The sequence below is a fragment of the Sorex araneus genome, chromosome 5, assembly GCF_027595985.1.
Source record: "Sorex araneus isolate mSorAra2 chromosome 5, mSorAra2.pri, whole genome shotgun sequence".
Lineage (NCBI taxonomy): Eukaryota > Metazoa > Chordata > Mammalia > Eulipotyphla > Soricidae > Sorex > Sorex araneus.
Genome location: NC_073306.1, coordinates 177954545 through 177970697, shown reverse-complemented (window position 1 = coordinate 177970697; position 16153 = coordinate 177954545). Strand labels below are relative to the sequence as shown.

At 36.3% G+C, this 16153-nt stretch overlaps 1 protein-coding gene across 2 annotated transcripts in view; it reads right to left on the bottom strand.

The window, feature by feature from the left end:
• Window positions 1-16153, bottom strand: part of GABRB1 (gamma-aminobutyric acid type A receptor subunit beta1) — a 373240-nt gene that overhangs the window by 313283 nt on the left and 43804 nt on the right. The window contains exon 4 of one of the 2 annotated variants that reach the window (XM_055139472.1): window positions 997-1059. The exons of the other annotated variant lie outside the window; for it this stretch is intronic. Coding sequence (XP_054995447.1) covers window positions 997-1059 — 63 coding nt within the window. The remainder of the gene's footprint in view (window positions 1-996; window positions 1060-16153) is intronic. 2 annotated transcript variants of the gene reach the window in all.

Sequence of the window (16153 nt, the reverse complement as noted above, 5' to 3'; positions counted from 1 at the left end):
TGGAAGAAAAGTACCTGACATAAAGGTAGGCTGAGGGGAGGGTGGCTGGAGAGAAACTGGGGACACTGGTAGAGAGAAATGTATATTGGCGAACAGACAGGTGATGGAACATTGTACGATTGAAACTTAAGCATGAACAACTTTGTAACTGTATATTTCACAGTAATTCAATGAATACATATATATTTATGATTGAATATATATTTATAAGTTCATATATAAGGTATTTTATGGAGCAGTGCGATGGTCCAGTGTGTAAGGCATTTCCCTTGCACAAAGTCACCCCAAATTCCCAGGACCCAGTATGGTCCCCTGAGCCCACCAGGAGTGGTCCCTGAGTATAGAGTCAAGAGTAAGCCCTGAACTTCACTGGTTGTGGACCAAAACAAACGAACAAAAAATTTTCAAAAATTAAAAGGACAACTTAGAATATAAACAAGAGTGGTGATAGTGGGCCACTGGCCTTATCTCACTTTTAAATGTCTCTTACTGGAAATTCTAGTCAACATTCTGGGCGCCTATTCTATGCTAATTATAACTTATTCTAAGTTTCTTAGAACCTGAACCAGGGATAATCTACTTTTGAGGAATGAGAACCTTTAGAATCAGGCAATAAGGAAACTAAAAAATATTTATATCTAACACTGCAAAATACTATTTTATGTGAAGAGTTAAATTAAATGTTTCTATAGTTATATTAATGGACTCTAGAAGATACTATTTGATATCAGAGCACTCAAACACATACACGAATACACACAAAATCACAGAGAGAGATGTAGGAAAAGAGAGAGAAGAGTGAGGGTAGAGAGATTGAGAGAGAGATTGAGAGAGAGAGAGAGAGAGAGCACTTTTACTGGTTGTTGACCTTGAAATACAGAGAGGAATAATCTAGGCTTAAAGGTCCCTGTGAAGGTAGACAGTAAGCAAGCTTAACCAGTGAGAAGTGTTACGTTATACTGATTACCAGCTAAAAATCTAGAAGACAAAAAGTACCTTCTCATGTATTTGCCTTGCAAAGCCAAAACCACATATTGGCAGAAGCATTCCCACAGAAGGCTGAAATAGAAATAGAGTGACATTTCAGTCCAACATACTATTTATTTAAGCTGTTATTGATATTTGTCCTTGAGACTTTTAATTTAATTTATTCCCCATGAAAGAAGCCATAGCTACTTTGCATTCATATTGATGACTTACTCTAAAAATTCCTTTTTTATTAAAACCGGTCAGATTTAATTTAAAGGAATCAAACTACATTTCGCTTTTCCCAGTTGTAACTGAGATTTTCTTCATCTGAGACAATATAACATTATATCCATACCCAGGGGTTATATGGATAGATTTTGGAGACGGCAATAGCTAACTGTAACCAAACACAGTTGACTGACTGCAGAATCCTTAGTGAGCTATGTTTGATCCAAAGTGAGAAAAGATAAATAGAAGCTTGGTATGAATCCAGAGCAATTACTCCGTGGGGAGTAGTAAAGGTGGCATTGTTAGTAGATCCAGTGGTTCCAGTTAGAAATCATAATTCCAAAAGAGAAATGAGTCAGATACTGGAAGGACAAGCAGGAAAGTGTGAAATAAGGTTGGAGAGCAAGTTAGAATTAACTACAGTGGCACTGAAAAACACTGGCGTGTCCGACCAAAAGGTCCAGCACTGACCTAAGAGATTATTGCTTCAGTTTATTATTGATCAGTTTACCTGAACCTGAACATCTCTTAATCTCAGTTCTTAAATGTGAAGCATCAAATACACATTAATTACTTTATTGTAATAATCAATGACAAAGTTCAATATTCTTAGCTTTAAACGAGCATACAGTTCACACAGTAAGACAATAAGGAAAACTTTAAGTCACTAACAAAACAATGATCTCCAGTAATCTCTGACAATCTTGTACTTGTGTGTGTGTACGTGTATGTGTGTCTTTATGTATGTGTGTGTGTGTGCGCATTGGCACGTATACACGCGCACAGTGTTAATGACCATCTTAAAAATTCCAAAGGGTAAAATATGAAAAGCAGAGAATAGTGTCACTCATCAACTTAAACATTCTGCTTTGCAGTGCTGAGGACATTATCAAGGTCTGAGTTTACAGTCATCACTAAATCATTGAGAACCCAACCATTAAAAGACTAATGGTCTCCGATGCTCATCTAATGCTATATTCATTCTGTTGTGCTAACAAAATTCTTGTTGGATGTAGGGCAATCTATCCTTTCTCCTCTTCCTTTATAAAAGCATAGTATATCAATCAAGATACTTCTGTAGCACTTTAGCAGGAGAGGTCAGAGTAGCCTATTATGCATGAACTTCTGATAATTTCACATACTATACTGTGTATCATTTTCTACTACAGGCAATATTAAAGTGAATTCTCCAATGTCCTTCAGAAGGTGAATGTGTTGAATTTATGATGTTAAAGTTCAGAATGACCATAAGTATACAACATTGTGATAAACAAGACCTTCCTTTGAAAAAAGAGATGTTCTCAGATATTTAGTAAACCAAGCATTAGCTATTTTGCAAGTATAAACAAAATTCACTGAAGAGTATTTTAGGGATCAGAGACCTTAGAAATACTGTGTTTTAACATTCCTTCTTGAAATTTAAAACCAAGGATCTGGAACATTATTGACATCCCACATAACCAGGCAGAAAGAGACTTCCAATCCATTATATTCCCTGCTGCAACAATTTCCTTTCTAATTGTAAAAAAAAGTTTACAGATAATAGGTGACATAAATTTAAGTCATTTAAGAAACATTAGAGGATGCTACGGTGAAAATTATATCCTCTCTTATGTATCATTTAATACTTCTGTTTTACATATAGTTTTAAAAAACATTGATATAAAAGTAATAAAATTTTTAATGCCCATCTAACATCTGCTAGTCCCTGACTTTGCAAAGAAAGCAAATGGCAAGCACAACAGGAAGCAGCATCTAATTAGAATTGAATAAAATTGGGGGAAGAGGGACCCCAAAGTGATACTCAGAGAGGCTGGTGACCACTCTCAGTGCTACTTGGACATCTGGGCTGGTAGTTTAATGCTAGAGCCTGAGGATGTGGTACTTCTCAGGAGCCAAGGGCCACCAAAGGTATTTTTTAAAAATTTTTTTATTAATTTATTACTTTATTGAATAACCATGTGGAAAGTTACAAAGCTTTCAGGTTTAAGTCTCAGTTATACAATGCTCAAACACCCATCCCTTCACCAGTGCACATATTCCACCACCAAGAATCACAGTATACCTCACACCTTCCCCCCACTTCCCCAGCCCCCGACCCCGCATGTGTAACTGGTAAATTTCACTTTACTTTCACTTTACTTTGATTACATTCAATATTTCAACAAAAAACTCACTATTATTGATTTGGAGTTTCTCCTCTCTAAAGTCGATCTGCTGAAAAGGAAGCATTTGATAATTTGTTTTCCATTGCCGAGAATGAAGAGATATGAGGTCGAGAGGCCACACTAGCAGCCACACGGTTTTGGATTTCTGTATTTTAGTATTTTAGTAACTAAGTCCAGAGAAATATCTGTCAGAAATTGCAACATTGTAAGCTTGTACCTCTCAGCTACTTTATATTCCACATAAGAGTGCAATCTTTCTATGTCTGTTTCTTTCTTTCTAACTCATTTCACTCAGCATGATACTTTCCATGTTGATCCACTTATATGAAAATTTCATGACTTCATGTTTTCTGACAGCTACGTAGTATTCCATTGTGTATATGTACCAGAGTTTCTTTAGCCAGTCATCTGTTTTTGGGCACTCTGTTTTTTTTCCATATTGTGGCTATTGTAAACAGTGCGGCAATGAACATAGAAATGCAGATGTCATCTCTACTATACCTTTTTGCCTCTCCGGGATATATTCCCAGGAGAGGTATTGCTGGGTCAAATGGAAGCTCAATTTCTAACTTTTTTGAGAATCGTCCATATTGTTTTCCAAAAGGGCTGAACCAGTCGGCATTCCCACCAGCAGTGTAGGAGAGTCCCTTTCTCCCCACATCCACTCCAACACCGGTTGCTTCACCAAAGATATTTTATTGGTACTTGGGGGCCTCTAGAGTCATGCAAGAAATGTTTAAGTGGTTACACAGTTCTGGGTGTGAAGCAGTGCTGGGAACATGCAAGGCATGCATCCTAACTCCAGTACTAGCTCCTAGATTCCAATAATAATTTTTATTGAATTTACTTCAAGGTGATATTTATTTGTTATTTTCAACAGTGATGTGAATTTCTTTAAAAATTATTTTAAAAATAATTAATTTGGTGGGGCTGGAGTAATAGCACAGCGGGTAGGGCGTTTGCCTTGCATGCGACTGACCAGGGTTCGGTTCCCAGCATCTCATATGGTCCCCTGAGCACTGCCAGAAGTAATTCCTGAGTGCAGAGCCAGGAGTAACCTCTGTGCACTGCCGGGTGTGACCCAAAAAGCAAAATAATAATAATAATAAATTTGGCAACAAAATGTGGCTAAAATTAATGTTATAGAAATGACAGCTCAAATATTCATCAAGTATTACAGAAATCAGGAAGGCAGTCTCAGAATACTGAAACCAAGTGAAACAAAATATAGCAATAACTTTTATATCATTAAGTATGCTTATCTATTCTTACATATGTGTGTATAAATTGACATATTATCTAATACTATCATCAACTATTTAATAATAACTTAAAATATGCAAGGTATTTTACTATTTTATAGTAAAAGGCCATGAACTTCACAGAAATGAAATAAAAGAAAGTAAAATAGCCCCAAGAAAAATTAAGTTCATTTTCTCCAAAAAGTATTCTATTGGGACCAGAGAGATATTACAGCCAGTAGGGAGTTTGCCTTGCATGTGGCTGACCCAAGTTCGATCCCCAGCAACCAATAATCATCTCCCCAGCACCACCAGGAGTAATTCCTAAGTGCAGAGCCAGAAATAACCTCTGAGTACTGCTGGGTGTGACCCAAAAAGCAAAAAAAATAAGTATTCTATTACATAGCCTATTATTTTGGCTAGAAGGAATCTTTTCCTACGAATCAATAAAAATTGAATGTTTTATATATAAGATACATAGTATTAATTATATTTTCATAAATTCTTACATAACAGTACAGAAAAGACAATGTACTATCTCTTATATTAAAATTTCAATATATTAAAACAAGTAAATTAAGGTTTACCAACTAGAATGTTATGGATAAAAACAGATATATTTTTAAGTATAAAATTGGTATTCTTAAGCATAAGAATCCTTTTTGAAAGTCTACAGGACTGCAGAGAAAACACTATACAACTAAAAAGAAACAAATATAATTATTAAATGTCTTAATTGGTGTGATTACTTACCTTGTGTGGATATATATAAACTACTCTGAACTATACTATCTAATTGAATATTCAAAACAATGAACTGGACAGGTTATCTTAATTCTGTAAATAAACTAACTGAGGCTCTGATAATTCCAAGACTTGTTCTCTTGAAGTTTAACTTAAATATTTCCATAAACATGTCTCCATTGCTTATCCCCATAATGATTTGGGGGAAAAAAGGAAAATCTGATTTTTTTGTGGCTATAGTTGATCCATTAAATTCTTTGTCTTAGTTTTATTTAGCTTTGCAGTGGAATCAAAGCAGCGCTGTGTCAATTTAATCTTAGATGAGTTTTAACTCAGAGTATTCTATTCCTCAGGATCGCCATCCATTGTAAAACATAATCTTACAGGATTAGAGTTAAATTCACTTCTTTTTCATCCCAATTTCTACATAGTGTTCATACTGTGAGGACAGGTCAAGTTGATACACTCAGCCTGCGTAATGAATAATTTTCACAATATTATTAAGTATAATGATGCAGTTTTTTTCTGCAAAGACATAAATCTCAACAAATCCTCTTTCTGCTTGTACATGAAATAGTACATTAGAGTAAGATTGGTGAGATGCTATAGAACTCCTTTCTTAGCCTGAAAATTCCCCTACCTTTCTGGTAGAGTGCTCATAAGACCTTCAAGGTCATCTTTTTATTAAAAAATTTGTCTCTTGAGGATTTTATTAAAAAGAACAAGAGTCACCTAAGAGAGATTACATAGCAGCCCATGCTAATATCTTCATTTATCATAATACATTGTATTTCTTTTTTTTTAATTTTTAAAATTTTATTGAATCACCGTGAGATAGTTACAAGCTTTCACGTTTGGGTAACAATCACACAATGATCAAACACCCATCCCTCCACCAGTGCACATTCCCCACCACCAATATCCCGAGTATACCCCCCTTTCCCACCCTCCCCCTGCCTCTAAGGCAGACAATATTCCCCACATAGAAATACATTGTATTTCTGTGACACATTACTTGAGAGCACTTGCTCAGCTCTCTCTCTCTCTCTCTCTCTTTCTTTCTCTCTCTCTCTCTTTCCTAATTTCTAACATTTTGAAACTGATGAAATACTATTATTAGTTTAATTTCACACATGAGGAGCAGGAAGTGTATTTCATTTGCTATGAATGCAGAGCTAATTAGTGATAGGAAAGAGTTAGAAGAGTTAGATTCTTCACTTAGCATCTAATGCTCTTTCTATACAGACAAAAAAAAAAAACCCTGAAGGAATAGGACTTCAGACACTGAGGATAAAAAAGGTATAGGATAAAAAATTCTCAGAACTCTTGACCAGCACAATGATCAATTTGACATGATTGACCAAACGGCACTTGGTATAAGAAAAGAGAGACACCAGATAAGAGGAGACAAATGAGAGTATTTGAGCATGCTAAAGCTGAAAAATATCCTTAGTATCTCTTATTTCACACTCTTATTTGAAAGAAGGTCAAAGTGAGGCTTATTATAAAGACTAAGGAGAAAACTAGATAGCATAGAGCAAGAAAAAACCAGCTGCTCGGGAAATCAGCTGTCCTAATGCAATAAACCAAGATTTCTCTCTCACCTTAGTACTTCATTTCAGAATAATATATCAGAAAAATTGGTGTGGATTAAGTTTATTTTCAGTGTAAACTGAAAATTTGTGTTATGTAACTGGAAATTGGGATGGAAAACATAGGAAGATGTGTATGAAGGAGGGGATAGAGAGAAACATATTTGCAATTAACCATGCATTCTATATATTATTCATGTAACTGATCACACATCATTTTAAATAATAAAAATTATACAATGAAATACCTAAATATTACCCTGAAGTCTTTTGATAAACTGATTTTCAATAAAAAATGAGAAGCAGAACAAACTTTCTCATGTGGTTTCTCCAAAACTTTATTTAGAGGGGTGTGATATTCTGTAGGCAAATTCTTCCTTGAATGATTATGTTTTCCATAACATGATTGAAAGAAAGTGAAGTATTTTTAGTGAGTGTTTTGACAGGATATATTTAGCAATTTGTAAATAATAGAAAACTTGCTGACTGTACATTCTACTAAAATATATTTGCCTCAAAGACATTTTTAAGGAACATAATACAGATGACATGGCATAGGAAGAGTAACTCTTTAGTGGATATTTCACATTCCTATTTATAGTGTTTGTTTATTTTGATTTAGAGGCCACATCTGGCAGTGCACAGAACATAATCTTGCTTTTGAACTCAGGGATCACTCTTAGCAGGGGTTGGGGTACGCATATGGGGTATGAGGGATCAAATCTGAGTTGGCCACATGTAAGGCAAATGCCCTACCCACTGAACTATATCTCTAGCCCCACATTCTTCTTTAGTTTATGATTTTTCCTTCTTGATCTAGGTGATAGTAATGAGATTATCCTTACCTTGTAGATTAATTCATTGAATGTGTAAAAATTGTAAAAAATGATGTAAACTAAAGTTGTCAAAGGACCACTCTGGGGAAAAATGTGACTGATATACTTAAAAGTAAGGTAATACATGTTACTTTCTCCAAATACTAAGTTTTTTATATCTAATTCAGTGATGTCAATGGTATGGATACTGACTCTTACAATTCAATCCATTTCAATTTCTGATTGAGTTTCATTGCATTCTGGGATTACGCAGCAAACTTTATGTTATGCAAACTTTGTTTAGGGTGTGAGTAGAGAGTAGGTTGATACATAGGGACTGGCTGTGGGGTTAGGAAGACAAATCAGGATGAGTATATGGTTAGTGGTCGAAGCAGATGGTATAACACACTGGGGTGATCTTATGTAGCCTGACTTATGACATAAGAAATGGTTGACTCATGACTGGGTGTCAAGCCTAGGATCCTAGTATTAGCTGAAATTAAAGTTGTTTTTACTTTATGTGCCAGGTTTAAAATGACTTTTCTTAGAAAACTATTAATGAAAAGAATGAAGTGGAAAATATGTGAAATGAGGTTAATAACATCAGAGTTTCTAGAATTCTTTTGAAGATCATATTAATTTATGGCTATAAAGTGCTTAGCACAGTGCTTAGAACATAAGAGTATAAGAAGTACTTCATAGACAGTAACTATTGCTATAATGCCATAATTACCAGGTTATATACAAATATATTGAAATATATTTAACATACTCGTAAGTATGTTATGTTTAGCTGGGAAAAGCCTTGTTCTATCCCATAGTGTGGAAGATGCATTGCATCACAGGGTTGTCTCAACTGAAGGTCAGGATGCTGCCATACTTTCATCATTGATGGAATCATACAAAGGGGAGAGTTACAGATGAAGAACTAAGAGCTAAGAGAGAAAAAAAGCTTACAACCGACTAGGAAAATAGTGCAGAAATTGGGGAACCATATGGAATATGAGTGATCAAATCTGAGTTGGGCAAGTTAGAAATTTGCTGAGTACTCAAGGATGAAGAACTCGCCCATCCATTTAGAGACTGGAGAGATAGAATTTATTCTTGACCCCATGTAACTAAAGGATTTCAATCCACAACTATGTTTATGAATTGGCCCAGGTGGTTTCAGTGGATCTAGATTTCAGATGACAGCTACTACCAGCCAATGCCTGTGTGCTGTTTCTAATTCCCTCTTAGAAGTGGGTTTCATTTCTGTCATTTTCATATATTTTCTGATTTTTTATGTGAGCTCAGATAGGAGTGAGAAGTAGGAATTTCTGAGAAGAAAAAATATCTTTTTTTTTGAACTCTTTTTACTATATCACCATGAGATACACAACTTCAAAGCTGCTCATGATTGGGTTTTAGTCATACAATGTTTGAACACCCACTATTCCATCAGTGTACATTTCCCACCACCAATGACCCAAGTTTGTTCCCGCCACCTCGCCAGCCTACCACCCCCCCCCAACACACATATACACATACACACAAGCCTGTCTCTATGTCAGACACTTTTCTTCTTTTTCTCTCCGGAACAAATATCTTTAAAAGAATAATCTGTATTATTATTAAAATAGGCATAAAAGTATAAGATCTGGGGCTGGAGCGATAGCATACCAGGTAGGGCATTTGCGTTGCACGCGGCTAACCCAGGTTCGAATCCCAGCATCCCATATGGTCCCCTGAGCACTGCCAGGAGTAATTCCTGAGTGAAGAGCCAGGAGTAACCCCTGTGCATTGCCAGGTGTGACCCAAAAAGCAAAAAAAAAAAAAGCATAAGATCAAAATGAATATTCTATATAATACAGATATGCTGATTCAAGGCAGAAATGTAAACTAACTTCCTTTTTTCTTTCCTTATTTCCTTCCTTCATTTCTTCCTTCTTTCCTTCCTTCCATACCTCCCTCCCTTCTTCTCTCCCTCTCTCCCTCCCTCCCTCCGTCCCTCCCTCCTTTCTTCCTTCCTTCCTTCTTCCCTTCCTTCCATCCTTCCTTCTTTCTTCCCTTCCTTCCTTCTTTCCTTCCTTCTTCCTTCCTTCTCCTTCTCCTTCCATCTCCTTCCTTCCTTCTATCTCCTTCCTTCCTTCTGTCTCCTTCCTTCCTTCCATCTCCTTCCTTCCTTCCTTCCTTCCTTCCTTCCTTCCTTCCTTCCTTCCTTCCTTCCTTCTTTCCTTCCTTCTTCCTTCCTTCCTTCTCCTTCTCCTTCCATCTCCTTCCTTCCTTCCGTCTCCTTCCTTCCATCTCCTTCCTTCCTTCCTTCCTTCCTTCCTTCCTTCCTTCCTTCCTTCCTTCCTTCCTTCCTTCCTTCCTTCCTTCCTTCCTTCCTTCCTTCTTCTTCCTTCCTTCTCCTTCTCCTTCCATCTCCTTCCTTCCTTCAGTCTCCTTCCTTCCTTCCATCTGCTTCCTTCCTTCAGTCTCCTTCCTTCCTTCCATCTGCTTCCTTCCTTCCATCTCCTTCCTTCCTTCCTTCCTTCCTTCCTTCTTCTTCCTTCCTTCTCCTTCTCCTTCCATCTCCTTCCTTCCTTCAGTCTCCTTCCTTCCTTCCATCTGCTTCCTTCCTTCAGTCTCCTTCCTTCCTTCCATCTGCTTCCTTCCTTCCATCTCCTTCCTTCCTTCCTTCATTCCTTCCTTCCTTCCTTCCTTCCTTCCTTCCTTCCTTCCTTCTTCTTCCTTCCTTCTCCTTCTCCTTCCATCTCCTTCCTTCCTTCAGTCTCCTTCCTTCCTTCCATCTGCTTCCTTCCTTCCATCTCCTTCCTTCCTTCCTTCCTTCCTTCCTTCCTTCCTTCCTTCCTTCCTTCCTTCCTTCCTTCTCCTTCTTCCATCTCCTTCTTTCCTTCCATTCTCTTCCTTCCTTCCTTCCTTCCTTCCTTCCTTCCTTCCTTCCTTCCTTCCTTCCTTCCTTCCTTCCTTCCTTCCTTCCTTCCTTCCTTCCTTCTCCTTCCTTCCTTCTCCTTCCTTCCTATTTTACATTTCATTTACTACTTTGACTTGCTTGTTGCTGCAGACAGAATGATGACACATAGGACTGTCTTTTAAACTCTTGCATCCAAGAAAGCAACTCTGCACTATTTCTAAGCTCACCACTAAGTTAATGACTTTAAAAGCAGCATTTGTGTTTCTCCAATCTGTGTATATTCGTCCTCATATCATTTCTGAAAGCTAGATCAGCTGGTACTTTGGAATGGTGCTGGAAATGCCTTAATCGGTCAAGAAACCAAAAAGGGGGAAGCAATTCACACAATGCTTCTGACATGCTGCCACTACAGAACATTCCAGACAGCATTTCCTGCTCTCTGGATTCCAATAATTTAATTCTGGGTGCTAGTGACTCCTCTGTGAAACAGTAACATCTACAGCCTCACACTGGCAGTGATTTTCATGGAAGTCATTTTTAATCTTGGAAGAAACTTACTCTAAAAACAGCTCATCCTCAAGAGTCATTGGCAAGAAAGGACAGAAATCCCTCCCCACCCTCCTCACCCCAGTATATTTCGGTATATTTGAAGTGAATTGTCCTTAAATGCTGAAATAATCCTGAATTTTTCCTAGTACTACAGCTGCCATTTATTTGCTTTAGTGCTGTGCTGAAAAAAATGTATATCTAATATACATATACATATATAGTTTCAAATTCATTAACAATTGCAGCCTCCTTGGCAATTATACTTTCAGTTATAGCTTCTTTTCATTTTATAAGACAAATGAACATTCATATTCTATATAGACACACATCTCAGTTCATCTCATGTCTTGCCTAAGTTACTTACCTACTTACTAATCCTTTCAATATATTTGTATATAACCTGGTAATTATGGCATTATAGCAATAGTTACTGTCTATTAAGCATTTCTTATACGCTTATGTTCTAAACCCTGTGCTAAACACTTTATAGTTATAAATTAATATGATCTTCAAAAGAATTCTAGAAACTCTGATACTATTAACCCCATTTTACAAGTTAACACAGTCTTCTTTCCATTTCTCTGCCCAGGATGCTCCTGGATCATTATTTAGTGTATGTCAGAGGATATTTGATAAATTTTAGTGGGCAGAATCCAAACACTAGCCTTGCCTGGGAGAATCAATATTAGAAGAGCTACGAAATACTTTGAACCCCTAATTGTATACCATATTGGATAGAAACCTATATGAGCATACATGTAGTTTCTTATTTTATTGCCTTTTTTAAATACAGCATAAGAAAGTGCTATGAGGCTCTTATGAGGCTATTTGCTTTAAGAAAACTTTATATGAAAACAACCATTTTGTAATTTTATATATGTTATTTTTTAACATTTATATAGACTCCTTTTTGGTATTTTTATTATAGCTAAGGGAATGCATTTATAGTGGTGTTGACATTTGTGGTCTTGGTGTATAGTTCCCTCACCACCATGAAAGTATCCAAGACCCACCACCTCCATCCTATGTCACTTACATTCTGGTTTACCCCTCCCCCACCATGGCTATAATAATATTAAAAATCCTTAGCATCAGGACAGTGGTGACTAGTTTTTGGCACATCAGTGGTGGTGGAAATGTGTAACTTTGTACACCACAAGCATAAACATTAAAACTATTGAAAAATAAATATAAAAATCTGAGCACTCACAAAATTTAATTTGCAGAGGAATGAAGCCCAACAAAAGCAAAATTGCAGAAAGCAATCCTTTGAAGCATAGATAATAAAATATCAGGACTTACAACTTCTTCATAAACAAAAGCCTCACATCCACTTGTTTGGCCTTCTCTCTCTTTAGATTTATATCCACCACAACACTTATGATCCTATTTATACTTGAACTTTATACTCATATAGAATACTGGACTGTTTTTTTCATATAGTTTTGTTTTGTGTTTTTACGAATTCAGCATAACAGTTAAGATGTCTCAATAAAATTCTTTTCTCAAATGGATAATAAAAACAAGGAAAAAACTGTTTAATACATTTGCTATAATAATTGCATAATTTTTTAATTAAGAAGAACTGTAAATATTCCCAACCTTTGGTAACTGGCAGAGGATGCCATTTTTTTCTTTGCTATTATACCATGGATAATATTTTTAATCTCCCTTCATAATCTTCAAAGCAGATAAGAGAAAGACGTTTAGTTTGGAAGTTCTACCACTCAGGGTCTGTATCTAAACCAATTTTGGACATGCTTGTAATTAATAACAAGATCTATTTAAATTAAAATGATGAAAAGTTCTAGGTGCTAAATAACATTTACCCTGTTATCCCATTGCTCATCGATTTGCTCGAATGGGCACCAGTAACATCTCCATCGAGAGACTTCTTGTTATTGTTTTTGGCATATCGAATACGCCATGGGTAGCTTACCAAGCTCTGCCATGTGGGCAAGATACTCTTGATAGCTTACCAGGCACTCTGAGAGGAGCGGAGGAATCGAACCTGGATTGGCAGCGTTAAAGGCAAACGCCCTACCCTCTATGCTATCGCTCCAGCCCACTAAATGGGTTGGGCTGGCTAAATAACATAAAAGTTCTAAATAACATAAATATTTAGTGAATAATCAGCGGTGACACTCTTACTGTTTAAATACACATTAAACATTATCTGATGAATTGTTATCCTAACTTAAAGTACTGCCAAGGTGATTGTATGATTTCTCAATTTAATTTAATAAAATTTGTGAGAGTATAAATAAAAGTTTTCAATAAACACAAGAGAAATTAGGCCATCAAATCTATCTCTGCTTTTCCATGTGAGAGTATATATATATATATATATACATACATATATGTATATATATATATATAAAACCAAGTAAGTGCTGTAAAACTATCATTCGTAGTAAACAAGCATCTCTAAGTAGACTAAAATTTACTGCTTTGCTTGTTCATTATGCAAAATTCTACTTTAAAGAGAGCTTATCAAATTGATATCAGATAATAAAAACTATATTTAGCTAAATATTACTGAAATAATATAACAGATCTTTCATAATACTGTTTATATCGGATAGCTCTGTTGGGAGCCATAGAAACAAACTCACATTTGCTTTTACTCTGGTAGCAATGGCCTTTGGTAGATTGAAAAATTACCAATAAAATATTTAGCTGTTGTAAGTATGTTAGTGGCAATCTGTTGTGAGTTAAAAAATACTAAGTTTTAACTTTTTTCCTTTAGAGTATAATATCAAATGAAACCCACAATAATGAATTTTCTAGGATTATAATCTGTGTGTCGGCTCTGTGATAAATGCCTTAAGTTGTTCAATTGGTAAATCACAGGACACCACTGTTCTAAGTACAACAATGTTATTTTAGTCTTCTTGATTGAATAAGTATATTTGACAGCCAATGTTTGTTTGAGAGGGCACAAAAGAAAAAATTTTGAGGATTCTTCCTACTGAAGATAAATGTTTTGTTTCCACTCAGCCAAGAGTTTTACACTGCATCATTTATACGTTTTTACAGATGACTAAGAGATTATAATGACTTTATTTCCTCTGTAAATCACAGAGCTATAATTTACAATTACAAAATGGTCCTCAAAATATACCTCAGGTTTATCATCCATATAACCTTCATAACCCAGTTAAGAAAAAATGTCTATGCTTATATTTAAAAATATATTACATTTGAACTATATTTGTTTCAGTTGACTTTAGAATTAAGAATTTAAAAATAGAAAATATTGAATTGAATGCATATCTATTAAATCTATGTTCTGAAATATTTAAGACACAAGGTGTAGGATAACATAGCCTCAGGTAGTTTAGGTTTATTGGGTTACTCCCATCACAGTGCTCCCATTCCTCTGTGTTTATTTGTAGCTTCTTTCTTAGTGTTCTTTTGACTTGTAAATATTGTTTTTCTCTTCTCCTTGAGTCCTTTGCATAGTTTGTTCAGAGCAATGTCCTTTTTGTATGGACACAGGAAGACTTAGCGAATGCTATGATTTTATAACCTGGGAGTCATTTGACTCTACATGATATTTTCCTACTGGGCATCTGTTCTCTTGACCTAAGCCTCAGCTGCCCTTACTTCCTAGCACCCCCAAAAGCAGAGTCCCAAGGAGGGACGAGACGGACCCAAGGCAAGTGGTGAGTTGTGTGCTACCCTGGCATCGAGATGGGCCTGGTCAAAGTGCCTAATGCTTAACTATAAATTAAGAGCTTGGTCATGGACAAATGCTGTCATGATCCAAACAGTGATAACTAGATTCGGACCCTGCTAGGGTGAGTAATGATTAATCTGGCCTGAGTGCTGTAGTCTGAGTCTGTGGCAAGATGTTGCCAGGAGAGCTACCTTGCAAGCCTCAAAGTATCTCTTGCTATGCCCACCCAAAAATTACTAGTATTAAGATGTTAATGAGTGTTTGGACTGAGGAAAGGAGAAAAATACCTTAAGAGTCAGGAAGGGCTTTGGAATGCCAGGCCCTCAGGAAGGGCTTTCTTATGATGATTTTGCTACCTGGCAGTGTGTAGCCTAGGGGCAAGGGGGAGATAGAAAAGAGAGAAAAAGGGAGGAGGGAGGAGAGAGATGAGAATGGGGGGGGGGGCGCTGCAGTAGATTCAGAGAGAGGTCAATGGAGCTGGGAGTGCAGGAGATGAGAAAGATGGAAGATTGAATAAACGGTAACTAATCAGCAACCAGCTTGGTCCTCGTTCTTCCTTTGCCTATCCTTGGCCACCAGCCATCCCGATCCAGCCACACACAGCAGTTCCAGAACACCGAACGCCGGTTGTTGAGACAGAGCTGCCAGGAGAGCCCGAGAGTGCACATGCCAGTCAGCGAGCCTTAGATTTTTACAAGGAATAAGTCAGAAAAGCAAATAGTTAAAAGTACTCCAACATTTTTAATTGATAGAGATGGAAAAAATAAACAGCTAAATAAGAAAGTTTGTAACATTTCAGTTGTTGATAAAATTTTATTGATAAAATTAAAATAAAGTAATTAAGAGAATAATGAGTGGTGGGAAGAAATTGGTGAGGGTAGGTAAAGGTTGGTATCATTATACTATACTCACTGGAAAAAAAGGAAGTATCACAGAAATGTGAAGAAATAGAGAAGAAATAATCATTCAGGAATCTGAGTGTTTTTTAACTGAGAAAACTACTACAGAAAAGTTTTGAAAGGAATATGTAAAGTACTTGAGGGAACAGAAAGAAGATAGTTGTAATCAGGGCCTTAATCAGAGAACTGAAATAAGTCCAATGAGAAACTTAGTGGAACCAGAAAGATTTTATAGAACAAATTAAGGTTTTGAAATTTATGTTCAATGAAAATGGAATCCACTAAAATGTGAGAATAAAGGAGGAACATGATCAGACTTGGAGTTTAGGAGCATCGCTCTGGTTGCTGTTAAGTTTGACTTAATATT